General features: G+C 26.2%; 1 protein-coding gene across 1 annotated transcript; it reads right to left on the bottom strand.

The window, feature by feature from the left end:
• Positions 1 to 4,238: 4,238 nt before the first annotated feature.
• LOC145832020 (deoxyhypusine synthase-like) lies at positions 4,239 to 11,806 on the bottom strand. Its single transcript, XM_082939387.1, has 8 exons — positions 11,611 to 11,806; positions 10,444 to 10,567; positions 9,002 to 9,164; positions 7,659 to 7,839; positions 6,828 to 6,933; positions 6,439 to 6,542; positions 4,930 to 5,055; positions 4,239 to 4,666 (listed from the first exon to the last, which is right to left on the bottom strand). The coding sequence occupies exons 1-8, from the start codon at positions 11,788 to 11,790 to the stop codon at positions 4,577 to 4,579; spliced, it is 1,074 nt and encodes a 357-aa protein (XP_082795513.1). The 5' UTR covers positions 11,791 to 11,806; the 3' UTR covers positions 4,239 to 4,576.
• Positions 11,807 to 20,648: the final 8,842 nt, after the last annotated feature.

The raw sequence follows: 20,648 nt of genomic DNA, 5'->3' as shown, positions 1-20,648 counted from the left end.
ACTTGCTTCGAAAAAACAGTCTGACCTTGGAATAAATAGTAATATATGTATAGTGTTAATAAAGAGCATTTATTAGTGTTACAGTAATAGTTTTCTTTCGCTTTCTTAGGAATAAGATCAATGCATGTCGATACTTCAGTGAGTTTTATTAAATTTATCTTCATCAAGTTTTATGGAAAACCTTTCATTCTACCCTTTAATGGCGGACTTTTTAAAATACTTTTATCTTTTTTTAATCCACCTGCTTCTTTATATAACTTTTGCTATAAGTTTATCAAATACTGAGTGTAAACTTTGATAAAACTTATAGTCTTCTTTAGTAATTACTTCAAAAAACAGTCTGATCCAGGAATATGCTTGAGACTTTTTGCATTCTTCAAGCATAAAAATATGCTAAATTTTTTAAAGTTTGCAGCTGATAAGTCATTCTTATTTTTCAACTAATTTCAAGCTGATTCCAGCTTTCTTGTCATCTCTATTTATCTTTTTAAATTGCATTTGTTAATCTTCTAATGGCTTGTTCTTGCTTTGTATTTTTCCAAAGTCTCGTCGTGTATTTTGAGGAAAATTTTTTTAGTAGCAGTAGAAACTATTTGGTTTGTTTCATCAAAAAATCTTAAATTTAGAAAACATTATTTCTTGTATTGTTTAAATATCCAGCGCAGCTAGCCAGAATTTTTGCTTTTTTTGAGTTGCTGCCTTAAATCTTGCAGCTCTTGCGGTATCTAAAGTTTTCTTCTTATACAATTTGCTTCTCTTGAAGTAGCTGCTTTCTGCATTTCATTTTTCTGTTCTTCCATCTGAAAATTACTATGCATTAAAGTTTAAAAAGAACTAATATTATACTAATAGAATAATATATATTACATTTAAGTTTACATTGTATATAAAAACACAATCTCTTTTACATTTAACATTTTTTTTAGTTTTTTAACACATAACACTTATTTTTATGTATTTGGTTTTAAAGCTACTTTTTGTATCGTTTAAAAATCCGGCGCAGCTAACCGGATTTTTTTTATATTTATGAGTTGCAGCTTTAAATCTTGCAACTCTTGCTACATCTGAAGTTTTTCTTCTTCTACAACTTGCTTCTCTTAAAGTAGCTCCTTGTTGTCATCAGTTGCTTTCTGCATTTCGTTCTTCCATCAGGTCTCAGGCAGCTGTAAGCTCCTTCTCCATTTCATTCGACGCCTCTCGCACCCCCTCAGTAGCTGTGCGCACAAAGAACAACAGGTTATCTTTAAAAACGCTGTTTTTCCTTTTCCATCTTATGGATAAAAAGAGGATACTTATAAATGGTTGACGATTCAGTCTCTAAATAATTCTTTTGTAATGAATGGCGGTTTGAAAGATCACAACTCGATCATTTATTTAGTACAAGACTTTCCTTTTTAATCTTCTAGTTTAAAATTTATTTTTTGTTAAGTATATTTTATATCACTTCTTTTTGTTAATCTTTTTGAATAAAATTCAGTAAAGTATTTAAAACTAAAACCTTTGGTTTTATTTTATAAGGCTGCTTATTTCTTTTACTTTACAATAGACTGTTCCTTATGATTATTCTTTTTATCATAAAACCGGCTTTTAAATGCAACAATAACTATTCAATTTTTTAAGCGTTTTCGTAAAATTATTTAAATATATTCAAGCTTAACTCAAATGTTACAGTAATTTTGTAACTATTTACATTAGACGTTTCTGAACTAAAATTATAAGTTTTCTACATATTTAATGTAGCTGCAATAACTTGAATTTTCTAATTAACAAAAGGATTCAGGTTGATTAATTCTTTACGTACTGATTTAATTCTAACTGCATAAAACTGCTGCTAACTAGGTATTATGATGTCTTTGAAACAGTTACAACGATCCTTGTTTGTCGGTTACTATCTAAAGATTTTAAGTAGCATCTTAGTAACATTTTTATTTTTTTCAAATTTCTCTTTATTTTGTTCGATGTCAGAGCTTGAATGCAATGAAAATTATTTTGTGTATATGTCGCTTTATTTTAACTGCATAGATTCGGTCTAGAAATTATCATGTCTTAGAGTAATACATGATGTCTTAGAGATAGCTTTAACGTTTTTTGCAAAGTATTTATTTTCTTTCAGCTTTTCAGTTGCATTGCACTTTTATAGCAGTATAAAGCGATTGAACTTTCAAGGTGTTTTCATTCATCTTATTAAAGTGTGTTTCTCGATGCTAGAATGCATATCCGTATATGTCAGAGCTTGATGGCACATACATATCATTATTTTTACGAAGAAAACAAAAAAAAAAGCATTTATCAAAAGCTTTATTAGTTAGATTTTTGCAAATGAAAACTTTTTGCTTTAGAGACGCATTAAAAAAATGTTTAACAAAATCTTATATTAAACATTAAATAATTATTTCTGGTTAATCTATTTAACATCATTACTGAAAAAACATTCTTAATTATTTGCTTTTAATCACTTTAAATGTACTGTTTCTAGTAAGTGACTCATTTTTGTTTAAAATTTACATACTCTTTGTTGAGATATTAAGATTTGAAAAAACATTAGAATCATTTGTTATTTAATTTATAATGAAAGTCTTATGACTGTCTTTGAACTTTGATTAGTATCAACAGCTCAATTGTTAATTTAAATGTAGATTTTAGCTAATGCTTTTGCAATGACTATCTTAATATCTAAATTCACTTTACTTTTCTTCATAAATAATGGAATTTGGATGGAACAACTGCTATTTGTTTTGTTTACACACTTTTATTTTTTCAGTAATATCTCTGATTTTATTATAAATTGAAAAAGAAAAAAGTAGTGTTTGTGAAAAATCTCGCTTTTCATGAAATCAAAAACTGAATAAAATAGAAAACATTTTGTTTTTTTTAAACTCAAGCTCTTTTGTTAAGATGCTAGAGCATCGATTTAAAAAGGTTTTACACATACCTACCCATCACACCCATATATTAAAGAAAATTTATTTAAACAAATTTCATTTTAATATATGAAAACTGTAGAAATATTCAGCTTAATTTGTGATAAAATTTAAAACCATACTAATATTGCGCTTAAAAAATCAGTAAATTACTGTTCTACAAAGTAAAAAGCTACAAAATAACTGTTTTTGTTGTAAAGTTATCTAGAGCAACATACGACATACAAAGCAGAAATATCTGACCCGCAATACATTTTTAGCTTGAATATATATTTTTCAAATAAAATTGGCTTTTTGATACCAAAAATACGTGCTTTTGATATGATTTTTACTATACAGTAGTTCTTATAATTGAATAATGTATTTTAACTTTCATAGTCTAATAGAGCGGTCGGCAAACTGCGACCCTAAAAGTCAAAATCTGCAGCCTGCGAGCTACTTTTTACCTCAAAACATACCTTATTAAAAACATTTTTTATCGCCAAAACTTAAAATTAGGCTAAAACCTAATATTTATTTATTACTAATGCTTATTTTATCAGAATTTTTGTTTTTGAAATTTTCAAGTTGATTACTGCAAACATTTTGAAAAAAGTGCGGCCTGCAAGTAACTTTTTATAAGAAAATTTGCTCTCGATAAAAATCTGTCGACTCATGGCCTGATATTTCACAATTACGAGGCCAACACTGGTTTCTGGCTCGATAGAAAATCTAATTTTTAAAAAAATTGCGAGCTAACTGTCTAAATAATTTTTGTATAAATAAATACTTTAATCAACAGCGAGCGTATAGTCAAAAAAGTAAGGAAAATTCTCACTAACATGTGTTATTGTTATAGATTAAACATTTATTGTTTTTTCTTGACTGCTTTAGTTTTAAATGAAGTATAAATTGGACAAAAAAAACTTTACTAAACCAAATTTTTTAATCTTTCTTAATCTACTTAAATTTTATAGAAGTCAGAGAAGAACAAAGTTAAAACAACAAAACTTTTGAAAATTAAATATTTTTTCCAATATAATTTAAACAATACTTTTAATCTAACATATTGTAGTAGTGTCTTACATAATTTTGTATAACTGTGTTAGTAAAAAGAATTCTTGCCTTCTTAATCCTAAGCATTCAATTAATTGTCTTAAACTACTTTTTTTGTCTAGAATATTATAAAATATAAATTATTTGTAACTAAGTGAAAAATGTACAATTCCATAATACTTTGAATAGTATTATTTAAAATATTATTTAGTAATTAAAAAAACTCTGTGTTAATTACATGCTTAGTTTGTACACAGGTGCGCATGTGAATACGTACAAACATTTATTGCAACTAAATTTACAATAATTTCCTAGATACAAAACGTTCTAATACAATACAAAAACAACGACATTGAGCTTATAATAACAACACTTGCAATAAACTTATATAAACGATAAAGTCATTAGAAATTGGATATAAATTATAGCTATAAAAAATTAAAATACTTTGTGCATGTTAGTTAAAGTGTCATAAAAGCTGTAAGATTTTTGTATAAAACCGTTAAAAGTTCATAATCGAAAAAAAACATTTAAACTGAAGTCTGTTTCTCATTAAAAGGGAAAAAAGTGCTACTACTATAACAAGTCTTTTAAAATGACTGCTGTAGTAAATATAATTTTTACTCAGATTGCTTCTTAATTTTCTGCACGTGAGCTGCGAATGTCTTGGCAATCAGCAGAGGTAACACCAATGTGGCTTCCGAGTATATCTGAAAAAAAATAGGTTTACACTTAAATTTTAGAAATTTTATTAAACTTACTCATTTAAATTTAAATTATTTGCTCTTTTAGCTTTTTTAATTAAATAGCTATAAATTTTTAGTTTTTTTTTATAACTATAGTTAGACACTAGATAATTTTAAATTAAAGGTACGCTAGTTAGATAAAACAAAAAGTTTTTTTTTTCAATTATCAAATTCGAAATAAATACAGTATACAATTTAAAATCAAACAATAAATTAAAAAAATTTACCTTCACAGGTTTACAATCCATTCTAATTTTTCCCCAAGAAACGGCTTCATCTGGTGTAGCTCCTGAATCGCTTCCGTCAAACGGCTGTGCGGTGTTTATAAATACCGAGAAATTGGCCCCGTTTCTCTGTGAATAGTTAATTGGTTATAAATACCGAGAAATTAGTTCCATTTATCTGTGAAAATTTAATTGTTTATGAATACCGAAAAGTTTGCCCCGTTTCTCTGTGAATAGTTAATTGTTTATAAATACCGAGAAGTTTGCCCCGTTTCTCTGTGAAAAGTTAATTGTTTATAGATACCGAGAAGTTTGCCCCGTTTCTCTGTGAATAGTTAACTGTTTATAAATACCGAGAAATTGGCCCCGTTTCTCTGTGAATAGTTAATTGTTTATAGATACTCAGAAATTTGCCCGTTATTCTGTGATTAACTATCTGTTTATAAATACTGAGAAATTGGCTCCATTTCTCTGCGAATAGTTAACTGTTTATAAATAACGAGAAATTTACTCCGTTTCGCTGTAAATAGTTAATTGTTTATAATTACCGAGAAATTGGTTCCATTTTTATGTAAATAGTTAATTGTTTATAAATACTGGGTATTGGCTTCGCTTCTCTGCAAATAGTTGACTGTTTATAGATTTGATAAATTTAATTCATTTCGCTGTAAATAGTCAACGGTTTATTAAATTTGATAAATTTAATCCATTTCGCTGTAAATAGTTAACTGCTTATAAATACTGAAAAAATTGCACCATTTCTCCGTAAGTAATTAGTTATTCATAAATAGTGAGAAATTTGCTGTGTTTATCTATGAAAACTCAATTGGATATATTCACTGATTTTTTTTTTTTTTATTTTGCTATCAATGTGAGGTCTGTCAAAATAAGAATAATTTGTTGAATTTACTAGACCTATCTTATTACTTTAGTTTAAATGCACCCAAAAAGGTTCTTAAACTTACACACAATTAATGACAACACAACCGTGTTCAATTTTTATACAAATGTTATAAATCTTAGTAAAAAATAAAAACTAACTGTGAAAACTAGTATACTGTTCTATTATTTAACTGGTCAAAAATTAAACACATCATAAAAAACAAAAGCTTAGTGGCATATAAACGCATAGGCGATATTTAAATAAAATTTTTAAACACAAATTAAAATACTTACTAAAACTGTTTTTTTTTTCAATGCAAGAAATCAAATTGAAGCTGCAAATAATGTATTTGAATTTATCAAATATTTAAATAACAATTGTATTAATCCTCTCAGACTACCATATAAGATGTAAAACTTAATTTACTGTCAATGCAGACAAATATTGTAATTAACTAAACAATCCATGAAGTTAGCATTAAACAAATATATTAAATAAAATTTTCAAATCATCGAATTTATATCACAAATAAAACACACAAACCATCAAGTTCGCATTACAGATGTATTAAATAAAATAAACAAACCAAGAAATTAAAACAACAGATATATGAAACAAAATAAACAAACCATCAGGTTCGCATTACAGATGTGATGTTTAATCAAACCACCGCCAACAATGATCATTCCTGTGTTTGCGGAATACACTGCCTGATCGTTCATCAGTCTGATGTCTGAAAACCGTTGTAAATTATTCATTTTAAATTTATCTGTGTACACAATTACACAGTTCTAATTATAAAGTTCTTTTTCATATTTCACACTTTACAACAACATTTTTAAACAAATACGTTTCATAATATCAAGTTTTAATTCAGGAGTTTTAATGGAATTGAAGTAAAATTGTTAACATATACAATTTTGTAAAAATTACTTTCAATGATATTAAGTCTGAATCTAGAACTTTTTTTGGATTGAAATAAATTTATAAAAATAAACAACTATTCAAAAAAAAATACCTTCAATGATGTCAAGTTTCAATCCAGGGTTTTTAATGGAATTGAAGTAAAGCATATCACCGATTGAACCGTCTGTGATAGCCGGGCTGAACACCGGAATATTGTTCTGTGAAATAAAAAGATATTTAAAATTTTATGAATCATTTTTGTTTTTATTACTCAATAACTTCAATAACTTCTTTTTAATTTAAAAATATCTTGCAAGACCAGTCACAGATGAAATGGCATCAACAATTTTGCTCAACTTTTTATAGCACAAAGTTATGTACTATCAGTTTACCTATATGGAAAACAAATTAAAATAAAGTAAAAATAACCTTACAATACCAGTAATATATAGATAAAGCGTTGTTTAAATAATTTTTAAAAAGTTTTTTGATTATTCCAAACTTACAACTTACATCATAAACTACTTTTTTTATAAAATATTTTACTTAATACATATCTTATATAATATTTACAATATATTTATATATATATTAATAAAATATTTTTTTACAATTAATCTAAAAATATTCATAAATATTTTTTTTATATTTATCTTTAAAAATATATAAAATACCTTATAACACCAGTAATAGATGGATGGAGGGTTGTTTAAGTTTTAAAAAAGTATTGTTTTTTATTTAAACTTGAAACTTACATCATAAACAACTTCTGTTTTTATAAAATATTCTCACCTTATAACACCAGTAATAAATGGACAATGTATTAAACTTAAAAAATACATTTACGAATTTTTATAAAATATATTTATTTATAATATATATTATTAAATATATATTCATAAAACATTTTTTCATATTTATCTATAAAATACTTATAAAATACCTTATAACACCAGTAATAGATGGACGATTTATCGTTGATTTCCTTGCCGAGCCTGTGTATCATCTTGCTGGGCGTCCAGTTGACGCCGTTCTTCTGCTCCTTGTGCATTTCACCGAATATGGGCGTGATCCAGTTCTCGAACTTGCAGTAGTTGTCGTTTGGCACCAACAAGTTTCCTATCCTGTTGATCAGTAATACTTGAAATACACTTAAGTATAGTGCAAGGTTACCAAACGTTTTTGGTAATTTTTCTCCAGGTTGTTAGAAGTACAAATTTTTGGGTCTACATTTAGTTTAAAGTTCGGTAAGAGTTTTAAGATAATAAACTGTAAAAAAGAGTGTAAAAACATTGAAAAGAACTGTAAAGCTACTTTAAATGTGTTTCCTATTCTGTTGATCAAGTAATACTTAAAATAAAGTTATAGTGAATTTATTCTTTTTAAGAATTAATTTTTCAAACTAAGTTTCGGTCAAAGACCTCGTCAGTGCTTAAATAAACCTTATTCAAAAAGAATTTATTATTTCTCCTCCAGTAGTTAAAATCTTTTTATTTGTTTTATTAAAACCAAAACATATAATAAAGTTATAGTGTTAGTTGGAGAGTTCCCTATACTAAACTGCTGACTGTTCTGTTAAGCGTATCGGTTTTTGTTAAAATTTGACAACTTAAATTGAATATTTTTTAAAGTTGTTATCTAAATATTCAAAATTTTTATTACCAACAAATTTCCTATCCTTTTTTTAAATAACAACTTGGACAAAACGTTACAACAAAACTACTTAAGTAGAGAACTTTGACTAAAACAAGCGGTTACTAGATTATCTTAATTTTTTTATTTGCTTGTTATTCACCTATTTATAGTTGTAGTTGTCATTTGGCACAAACAAGTTGCCTAGACTGTTAATTGAAGATGTTATATATTCTTATAACACTTTACAGCCAAATACGGTTTTATATAATGATTTTAATCCTTGACAAACTTGATAACACACAGTGTTTCCCCAACTCAACTTCATACAGACCTACCATGGCAAAAGATTTAAAAAAAGTCGCCCCTATTTATTACACATTGCCCCTTTACTAGTTAATAACCCATATACTTTTTTGCCGCCTTATTAATTATCGCCTATTAGCAGCCAAATCGAACTTTGGAAAACCCTGTGTTAATACGATCATTTCTTTATATACCAAAGGGTAAAAGTAAAATCTAAAAATCAGATTGCAGACCTTATGAAAGTACCATTGATAACAACCTTTCAAAAAACACCAAATTTGAATAAACCAAAGTTCTTAATACCATCATAACTTGTTCCAAATAAAATTGACTGTATGTGTTACAAACCTGTTAATGCCGTCCTTTCTCAACGTGGCACCCTTCAGATCAAAGTCACCGAGGTAGGTGGGAGCCAGGCACTTGATGAAATCCTCTTCGATTCCTCCAGCTGATACCACAAGGCAATCAACTAGATTGTGCTCGACCAAGTACCTTATGTGCTCTCTTGTACCTGTGGCGGTGGTAATGTTATCAAAATAAATGTTTAATTTTTTACTTGTATACATAGTTTTTTTTCCATTAGCTTCCGACAATAAACTACAAATACTGTTGAACAAATATATACTTTAAATTTGACTAAACCCTAAATTGTGCTCAACTAAATACCTTTTACTTTTTTGTACCTGTGGTAATAGATTATGTATTATGAAATACATGTGTCTTATTATAATTTTTGTGTTACTGTTAAATTACTCATGCTATATAACAGAACTGTTATTCTAAAACTATTTCTTAATTTATCAACATCATTTACAATCTGGCTGCAGTTTGTATCAGTTCATTATACAGCTCATTTTGAAATAACAATAATAATTACATGTTCAGTTATAAGTGAGTAGTAGTAGTGATAACATACAGCTTACAAAAAGACTATATAACTAAAATTTTAAAATATTTTTAAAAATAACAGCTTACAAAAACAAATATTATTATAGTTATTGATATACAATCTAAATCAGCGTTTCTTAATGTGGGGTAAAATAACCCAAAGATGTAAATTCTTTTTTATTACAGGTTATGCCAATTATTTTTTATTAATTTTATTTTAATTTATAAGTTAGTATTAAACTGTAACTTTTTTATGTTCAATAAACTTTTTAAATTATACGAATTTTTATATTTAATAAGTTCAAAGTTCGAAAAAAAATTTTTTTAACTCAATTTAAGTAATATTTTGTATATTTGGGTAAATTTGGTAATAACCTTCCAAATAGGAGTACAACATGAAAAAAGTTAAGAACCGCTGATCTAAAAGCAAGATAGAGTTAACATTTTTAGTATTGCAAGACTTAATGTTAAATTAAGTATAAAAATTGAAGGTTTTTTTGTTTATAAACTGTGACAACTATTAATTTTTAATTAAACTATCAAATTAGCTCGCAACCATAAAAACTACATGCACTCATATATAATATGCATTTTTTAATACACAACCACTTTTTGAATGTTTTGAACTTGAAGGTGGCATATAAAAAGCAATGGCAATCATTTCTATAATTATAGTGGTATTTTATCTGTATAACAGTAGTGGTCTGAAATGGACAAACAAAATCTTATATTATTTGAAATCAATATTATTAGAAAACAGGTGACATCATGTTATAGGTGTAATTAAGAAAATGTTCAGTTTGATTTTTACAAAAATATAAACTAATTTAATTTTAACTAAATTAACTTACACAGATAGAGTTTGTAGTTGCACATCAAAAATATCAGTAAATGTAACAAACCGGCTGAAGCCATGTTGGAGGTGTACCCGAGGAAGATTGTGCAATTTCCCCTGTCTCTTTTGATCGGGTTCAACTTCATCTTGTCCTGGTTTTCCTCACTCACCGGCTGGTGCTTCAGTTCAATCTAAAAATAAGAAAAAAAAATCTAGTCAAGTTGATATAAAAAGTTATTGTAAATGAAAAAAGATTGTAGACATTTTTTTATATGCTTGTTACCATTAAGAGCAACCTGAAATTTGTAAACATAAGCAATAACAATTTTTCTAAAAATTTTAAAAATTAAACTTCAATTTTTCAAGTTAATTTGATACAAGATGCTATTAAAATGGAAAAATATTGAAGAGATTTTTTATACGCTTGTTAGCATTAAGAACAACCTGCATTTTGTTAATATTTAAAAGTCATTATAAAGTTTTTTGAAATAAATTAGTGTTCAAAATGAATCAAAAAAAAATTTTTTTTTGTAAACTTCTTTAAAAAAAATGTGAAATAAACAAAAATAAGGTTTATATAAGACTATGGCAGAAATGATATCATACAGAATAAAAGATTTAAATTTCTATTTAATTTATTTATTTGAAATTTGAAAAAGACATTGAATCACTAGCTAGTGGCTAAAATCTATCTTAAAACTGGAAGTAATTATAACTTTTTATAATTATAACTAATTATAACATTATATAAACAAACTAAAATTTAAACAGATTAAACATATACGTACTTAACATTGTTGGGATATATATACAAATCTAGGTCAAAATTTTTAAACAGGTGATCAAAACACTGTATAATATGGTTGATACTCATCTTAAAACAAAAACAGCTTCTATAGTTTAAACTGAAATATTCTACTAAAACTTCATTATATGTAATACACATATGAAATACTAAGTAAGGCATAAAATAATTATCCAAGCTATCATAGGTAACTCATAAAAATCAATTAAGTAAAAACAAAATACCATATCATTTATTTCTCTCACAGCATCACCAATAAGTTGGTAGCTTGGAATCCATTAAAACACCAACGATATTAAAAAAATTAAAGACTGTAACAACTATTTAATGGTTTAGATTTGCAGTATATTACAAAACAAACAACAGTAAGACCATACCAGACAATACTTCAAACAAATTTGTTTTATTGTTCAAGTGAAAACAAAATACCATTTTGTTGATCTCTCTCACGGCGGCACCAAAGTTAGTAGCTTGGAATCCGGTGTAAGCGTAAGAATCCAACAGCTTGTCATAGTTGATGCCGTTGTTGAAGTCGTACCCCCCAACTTTCTCGTGGTCTCCCTCCAAACTTTTGGACTTTTGTAAGATAATCTGCTCTACACTGTCCATTTTAATCTATAATACTAAATCTAACAACATGATTCTTATTAAAATGTAGTTAGCATACATATGTTTAATGAAAAACACAATTTAAAAACTGAATTCAAATTGATTAAAATATAACTTTGAAAGTTTATTGCTTAGTTTAATTAAAACTAATTGACTTTTATACTGGTTTTCCATAATAAATCATTTTCAGCTATGCATGTTTGATAAATTAAAATATCTGATGACTTATTTTATAAAGTTTGAACAAGTTCTCTTTATAACAAAATAAATAAAAATACTTCGAATGTCTTAATATATTTAAATTATTTATTAATAAATGTAATAGTACTTGCCCCTCTCTGACTTGAAAAAACTTTCCAAAGTGACCAAAAACTATCTTAAATTATCCTGAGATTTTCAATTACTTAGAAAGAATTGAGCTTTACAAAATTGATAAAAATAAGGTTTTTTAATAAAGTATTTATAAAATAACTAAATATTTTAACTAAATTAATCAAATCTCATTTAAAATCTATAAAAAAATTTGCATGAGATTATCATAAATCTTAAATTATTCTTAGTTATCCTGAGATTAAAAATAAAATATTGTTTAACCTGAGTACCCATAGCGTGTGGTAACCCTGAGTATATGATAAAGTATAAAGATATGCTAACAAGAATAAATTTTGAAATAAATTCCTATAAAGTTTATTACACAAAATAAAAACTTTTTCTAATACTCATAGAAACATTACAGAACAATGACTGTGGCTTCTACAATATATTTCAGGTTTTGCATACTTAACTAAATTTATAATTTTATTAATTATATCTAGTCAGGAAAAAGTTACTAGATATTTGTGATATTTTAAAATTTCTCAAACTGAATTGATAGAAGCTTATGTTATCTATTTGCAAAAATTATATAAGAATAAACTAGGAAATATTTTTTTTAATTGAACTTAATGGCATCAAATTTTAATTTTTTTTCATAGATCAAAATGACAAAAATTAGAGCCTCTTTAAAGAAAATTTATATTCAAAAGAACTAAAGCAACTTTTATAAAGGAATATGTAAGCACACAAAACTGCTCAGACTTATCCTGAATTTTTAAAAAATGTCAAAATATCATTAGTTATCCTGAGTTTCTCTGAGTTATCCTGAGATTTCCTTAAATTTAAAAGTACCATGAGTAAATGGCCACCCTGTAAACACTTAAAAAAATTGTTGTTAATCAAGCTTAAACACTATTAACAATTTATAAGAAATAGATTTATACTGAGAAGAAAAAAATATAGAAATACATGATTGCCACTTTTTAAGTCAAAAAACTGACTTGGGTGATCCTTAGTTTTTCAAGTTCTAATAAACAAGGTTAAATACTTTTTTTAGTTCAAAGAAGTTTTCAAATTCAATAAATAAATATGAAGTATCTGCTGAAATTGGCTTTTAAATATTAAATTATTGAAACTGATAAATAAATTTTCATCCAAAATCTAAAAAACAAGACAGGATTTTCAAAAATTTAGAACTATCTTGAGTTTTTAAACAAAATAACCTAACTGGTCAGACTTATCCTGGTGTTTTTTTAAATGTTCAAAATATTTTGGATTATCCTGAGTTATTAAAAAGATTTCAAAATTTTTTACTGTCTTGAGTTATCTGGAGCGTGTGGCAACCCTAGAAACAACAGACTTTTAAGTCATAAAACTAGCATGAGTTTTTCAAAAAATTTAAAAAAGTGTTTTAAAAAAGTTTAAACATGTGAAAGTAGCAAACAAAAAAAAAAGGAAAATTAGTTGTTTTTTTTTTAATGTACTGCGTACAAGTTTTAACAGTTTCTCAATCCAGGGTGGCAACTGGTTTTTTGAAAATTTTCTCCTGGTTTTCAAAATTTATTCTAGGTTTTTAAAAATTTCTTCCAGGTTTTTGAAAATATGTCTTTTTTGACAAAATTTAGTAATAAACTAATTTTAAGTAAAAAAGGGACATTTTGATATATTTAAACTACTTAAACAATACATCACTACTATTATTTATTTTTTGTTTTGTTCTATTGCAAATTTTACTGTTATTTTAAATCAATTTCTTTAAAGTTCTTCTCATATGATTGTTGAAAAGTCTTTATATTGATATATAACATTAATAGCAATACTGATATAAGATTACTTTAATTTAAAAACAACTTGTATGGTTTTAACAGCTTAGTAAAAACTATATAAAATAAGATAAAAAAACAAAAAAGGGTGTTTACCCCCCCCTATGCCCTTAAATAAAAACATTAAACTTAACTAAATGATATATGTTATAGCTACTTTAAATAAACTATGCACAGCTAAGAATTTTTTACAAAAAAAATTGTAAGAAAACTAAAACTTAAAAAAAACTTAATGTTTTTAAAAATGTCAGTAAAAAATTTAAGGTGTTTCTGAATTTTTTTTTTTTATTTTCCCAAGCTCAAGGTTTTTCCAGCTTTTTTTTTTTGCTTAAATTGTCAAATTCTAGGTTTTTCCAGGTTTTTTTGCCACCCTGACAATCTTTATAGATAGTTTTTTAAACTACATCATCAAAAAATAACATTTTGATTATTTATAGTTTTTTAATGTCTTCTTTTTTTTATGTGATATTGTATTGAATAATTTGGAACCAATCTTATAAAGGAGCATTTCTGAAATTCATAAGTATGTATAGGATTGCAACTCTTTGAGTCAAAAAAACTATCTTAAGTGACAAAACCTTTATCAAGTTATCCTGAGTGTGTGGCAACCATGTGAAATCTATGAAATGATTTTATTAATTTTTAGACAAGTTTTAATGAAAATGATCATAGTAAAAATAATGTAATTAAAATTTTAAATGCATATAAATGTCAAATTTTATTATAAAACATTAATAAATACTAATAGTTCATTTTGAACTTTCATGTAATATGATTTTCTTATAATTTTACCTTAGATATAAATAAAAAAGTTTTTATTTTGATAGACAATTTACCTTAATCCCTCTATAGCCTTAATCAACAATCTCTGTTTATCCTAGATTGTCATCCAGAAATGTGTACTATACTTATGTAGTGCAAACTGGTTTTTATCTTTCAACTTTCTGGTTTTAATTCATGTAGGCCTCTAGGCCAGTGGTCTTGAAGCTAATCAAAATCTGTGCACCCTATACTGCAAAATTAAAATTCTGTGTGTTCCAATGTGGGAATATCTAGTTTCATTACTTTAAATGTAAAAATTTTTTGAAATTCAAGTTTTAACTAGATTTTTAGTTTCTTTTCTTCCAAAATAAAGGTTCCTTTTTTAAATTATCTCAAATTCCAGGTTTTTTAAGCCTGTATTGTCAAATTCCAGGTTTTCCATGATTCTAGGTTTTTTCTGCAACCCTGAAGTTAAAAAAAGTAGTATGAGTTCAAAACTAAATATATTCAAGCTTTTATAATAAAAATACAGAAAAATAACAAAAGGGTTAAAAAAAAATAGTATAAGATAAGATTTAGAGTTACAAATAATGTCAAAACTAGCCAAAGTTTGCAAAAATATTCAAACTTTCCTGACCTTGTCTATTTTTTTCTTAAGTAGTATTAAGTAGCCTGATTTTGCTTAAGTTGTTTAAAATTTTCAAGCTTTTGAGTAGCCTAAGTGAGTGGCAACCCTACTTGAGACTGACCAAAATTAACCTGAGTTGGTCTATGAATATTTTTTAATGAACTAACAGGCTTTGTGTGCAATTTTTTTATATTTAGCCTGGCTTAGACTGATTTTGATCAATTTAGTCTGATGTTTTTTCAAAGTAACGAAAATACCCTTTAAGAGTCATTTTGGGTATTGGGTGTCTTATTTAGTAAATTAAAAAAAACATTCACAAGCACTACTTTTAAAGAAAATAAAAACTTAACATTATTATTTTCCAACATCAATCATAACGTACCTAGCAACTTGAATATTTTTTATTTATCAATTTAATTTATGCTTCAATGAATTTTTATCTTTATTAAATTTTGGGGCATGGTTGCATCTACCACACAGCACGCATGTGCAGGGGGTTTGTGTCAGATAAACCTTGAACTTTTCAGATATAAGTTACATTACTGGTCAAGAAGTTTTTATTAAAACAGAACTCTGAATAAGTCTGTAAATGAAGAAAAAATCTAATTAAACACATCCCTCAGAAACTTCATTTATCATTAAAACATCATAACTTTTAAATTAATTACTCAAATGAAAAAACATTTTAAGCTTATCACTATATTATACAAATTATTTAAAATATCTCTTAAACTAATAAAATAAATTAAATTATTAAAAATATAATCTTAACTCTAAATCTTATCTTAGCATTAACAACATAATTTTAAAATAATTATTCAAATTAAAAAAAATTAAGCTTATTATTTCATTACATAAAATAATCAAAAAAGCTTTATAAACAAATGAATAAAGAAAAACATATATTACACAAAATTTTAACTCTAAAACTTTTATCATAAATAAATGTCTATAAAGGAAAATTAAACTTAAAACAAACACTTTTTTATAGACATTAGATCTTTTATTAAATTTTCTTTTATAATGTTCTGATTATTTTGTCACTTTTTTCACTTTTGAAAGCAACCCCATCTCTTTATCTAAACTTGCTAATTGATTTGACACTTGGCTTCTTTTTCACACTTATTTCATAAGTCCTGCAGTTCTCTTTTCCTAATGATCTTTTTTCTCTTACCTTTTTGAAACTATGTCATCTCTTTTTTTATTCAAACCAAGCTAGATAGTGCTCTTGTGCAAACAAAACTGAGTTCTTTAAATCTTTTGTGATTTTTACTTCATATGGTTTAAGTTTTTCAGTTTGCATAAATTCTTTCACTGAGAGTCTATTAAGGCCATGGGGGGAAACCATGATTTTTAGAAGTTGATCTTATTATATAGAATTTTTTCTAAGCTTCTAGATGCCTTTTATTGTTTGAAAAAATTCAAATTATTTTTGAGATATGACCAGTCAAAGTTGGGCTGCATAATAGGTTCCCTATGGGAAGGGAAAACTAAAACAGCAAAAAAAGACTATTTCTATAAAAATCTATTTTCTCCTACATTTTTCAAGCAATCTTCTTCAAACTTTCACAGTCTAATCTTTATACAATAACAAAAAACGTTACATTAGAATTTAAAAAATTTTTGTAAAATTTTTTTTTTGAAAAAAAAAACTTCTTTTGTTATTTTTGTGATAAAACTTTTATTGTTTGAAATTACTAAAATTCTAGAGTAACATTTTTTCTTTTATTATGAGGAAATTTTCCTGAAAATTTGAAGAAGATTGCTTGAAAAATGAAGTAGGAGATAGATTTTTGGTGAATTTTAAAATTTCCAAGAAAATTGACCCCAAAAAATTTGCAGTCTATACTTTGTATCGGAAAATTTTTACAAAAAATTAAATATCTCAAAAGTTTAATGATATTTTTCATTTTTCAATTCTATAAAAACTGGCTTGTAGTTTGTACTTCAAGCTTTCATATAAAAGCCAAAGTTAATTTTTGTAAAAAAAATGTTGGACCCCCCCCCCCTATGGCCTTAATTAGTCTTTGCCTGCATATTGTAGTTTATAAGAGCCTTGTTGACACTAAAACCTAGTTCAACTTGATGTTTTAAGCATGTGTTTCTACAAATACTGACTGATTTTGATATAATAACTAAATATATATTTAGAAACAAATTCACAACAAAATAAGATTTACTCAAGTTAAATCAAAATTATTCTCACCTTTTTTAGTTCAGAAGTTTTTAAGCATAAATGATTAACTAGAATTCTAAAAACTTTCAAACAAAAAACTGATGTTTTGAAATTTTTTTCAAAAAAAATAATTTAACCTGATTTAGCCTGATGTGCACAAACCCTGATACTAATATGTACAAAAAATTGGAAAATAAATTAAGGTTGAATATTAAATGAAGAGCAAAATTATTTGAAATTTATATTAAAAATCAAGCCTGAGATTTAGTTATACTATTCAAACTACCCTTAGTTTGATAAAATTAACAAATTTAAAAAGCCTGATTTTTTTAGGTAAAACTAACTTGAGTTGGCATGAGGTTTTCAAAAAAATCATACTTGCCTTAGTTATCCTGCATATCTTTAGTATGTGGCAACCCTGATATTACTTTTAAAGACCAATATGTTATAAAATAAAATTTCAAGTTATTGTGTTTAGTATTTATGGTGTTATAAAAGAATACAAATTATACAAATTGTAGCAAAATGTTTTTAGAAATAAACTAGTTATTGTTATGACATGTATTTACTGAATGTACAGACCTTAAAACTTAAGGCCAAAAGGTGGTCTTCAATAACACAAACAAATTCTATTATGCGCAGCTTAAAAAATAAAATAATAAAGGTTTATTTGCCAATTATCTTACTAAACACACTATCTGTCTATAATATATACTTTTAAATAATATTTTTACTTACCTTATAGCAAATCTTACATAATGTATAACGCCCTTGACTTGTGGAAGAAATGTAAACTAAGGTTTTCAAAGCCCTTATTGAAAGAAATACTTAAATGTAGTATTTCTACCTTTATAAGAAAAAAGTTGCAAATTTGTAAGTTGATGCGTACTATAACAGGATTTGATGTAGATCACAATAGATTTACACTTGCTAGCTCTGTTCACTCACACAACACAAGATTTTCAAAGAAAAAGAATTTTATAACTGAAAGACCTAGAACAAGACTTGGCCTAAACTGCTTTAGGTATTTGGGTCCCAAGTTTTAGTCTAGTGTCCCTGAAACTTTTAAAAACTTAAAAAAAGATTGTTTTAAGTTTAAATATAAAAAATTTTTGTTGAATAACTACAAGGAGTAGATCTAGAGTGCTTCTGCAAGTATGTTTTTGTTTGTGTTGAAATTTGGTTGATGTTATTGGGGCATCAGATTATGGTGTGTTGGTCTTTATTTTCTGAATGTCCTGTTAATGTAAGAGTGATTGTTATAAATTTTTGAAATAAATTTTGTTTATTGTTAATATATTTTATTTGTTTTTTTATTTTGTTATTGTGTTAGATTTAAGATAGTTTATTTCATTTTTTAATTTTTTATTTATATGCATATATTTTTTTTTTTTTTTTTTTTTATTAGATATTATAGGTAAAAGTTTAAATTTAGTAGAAAATGTTTATTTTTTTTTAGTTTGTTTATTTATTTAATATCTATTATATTTATTATACTTACTTATTTATTTTATTTATTTGTTTATTTATTTTTTTTTTTTGAGTTTTGAACCAAGTTAATACTAAAAAAAGTTGGAAAACACTTAATATTTTATTGATTTTAGTGTTAATGTATACATATATTTTATTTTTTTTAATACAAATAGTTACTTTTTTTCCTACTTACAGTTTTTCTTTAGTCTAGCTTATTTTATCTAGAACTAAATTCTTTAAATTAGATATTGGTTTATCTGAGTTTGCAACAGCTGATTGTGAGTTCACACTGGTGGCAGTGATCACATGATTGGATTGTTGATGTGTTTTTTGTTGTAGCGCCGGTGGATACTTACTTGGGGATTTGAGCTTCATCGATTTCCCACACTTTGTGGTTTTTGATGTTGAGATTTTAGCCTTGTGAGTGTTTGCCAAATGGCGTGTCACCTAGGGTTTTGTATTTTGAATAAAGGGTTAGGATTAGTTTTTTATTTTTGGTTAGTTAAACATTTGTTTTTAGACAGATTTAGTTTTATTTTTAACTAAAAAGTATTTTTTTTTTCTTAGTAAATTTAAAAGATAGGGCAGGTGGAATAACACGTGATGAGCTGAAACTCACTTGCATGACCTTCAGAAAACTTTTATCGTTGTAGAGGGGAGAGTGGGTTTCTTCTGATGTTTTTCTACCTTTAAAAAAAAATATACATTTAGTGTGGAATAAGTTTGATTTTTAAGGCTTAATTTATTTTTCACTCAAGTAATTTTTTATAAACTGGACAGCAATAAGATCTTATTATCTGTTCAAGGTGCATTAGTCTAATTAAGAAGTCGGAAGCCTTATGTAACTCAAGGGCCAATTTTCCTAGGAAAAATTGCTTGCGGGCCACACTATTCAGAAAATATTTGAGGGCCACATTTATTTTTTTAAATTTCTAGTAATCAGAAAAAAAACATTATTTTATACCAAAAATGTGATAAGTTAAGCATGATTAGAGCACTATTAAACAGAACTTATTGAATTAAGAGCCTAACTGTAAGTTTTTAGTATAAAATCCTTAAGGGCATAGGGGGGTAAACAGCCTTTTTTGGTTTTTGATCTTATTTTATATAGTTTTTACTAAGCTACAAGAAGCTTTTTACAGATTTAAAAAATTCAAAATAGTTTTTAAGATATAGCCGGTCAAAGTCGGAGGCAACAATAGGATCTTTATAGGAGGGGCAAACTAAAACAGCAAATAACTAGAAATTACTAAAAATTTATCTCCTCCTAGATTTTTTAAGATAACTACCTCAAATTTTCAGGAAATGTTCCTTGCAGTATTTAGAAAATTCTTTTGGTATTAAAATTTTATAGTAAAAAAACAAAAAAAAATGAGTTATGGTAGGTTTTAGGGGCGCGTATTTTATTATTAAATTCATCTTTTTCAGAGGTACTTTTTGACATTATATTCAATTATTTATATTAGCAGGGCGTAGCCCTGCTAATATTTACATTTATTATCATAGTTGCTACAGTACTAAACTATATTTACTTTGGGAACATGTCGAAATTGCATTACGACAAAATTGCACGAAGACAAATTTGCACGAGATGACAAAATTTTACAATCAAATTTTTTTACCAAGGGTCAATTTTGAACGAAGATACTTTTGCTCACAGAAAAATTTGCACGAGAGGACA

This window comes from Thalia democratica, chromosome 3 (assembly GCF_965202585.1).
Source record: "Thalia democratica chromosome 3, ktThaDemo2.hap1.1, whole genome shotgun sequence".
Lineage (NCBI taxonomy): Eukaryota > Metazoa > Chordata > Thaliacea > Salpida > Salpidae > Thalia > Thalia democratica.
The sequence above is the reverse complement of the archived record's forward strand: the minus strand, read 5'-3'. Positions and strand labels throughout refer to the sequence as shown.

Coding starts and splice junctions, on each gene's coding strand:
- LOC145832020 (XM_082939387.1), bottom strand. CDS start 11,790: ATGGACAGTGTAGAGCAGATTATCTTACAAAAGTCCAAAAGTTTGGAG. Junction 10,568..11,610: donor TGAGAGAGATCAACAAAATG/GTATTTTGTTTT, acceptor TCTTATTTTTAG/ATTGAACTGAAGCACCAGCC. Junction 4,667..4,929: donor TGGATTGTAAACCTGTGAAG/GTAAATTTTTTT, acceptor ATTTTTTTTCAG/ATATACTCGGAAGCCACATT.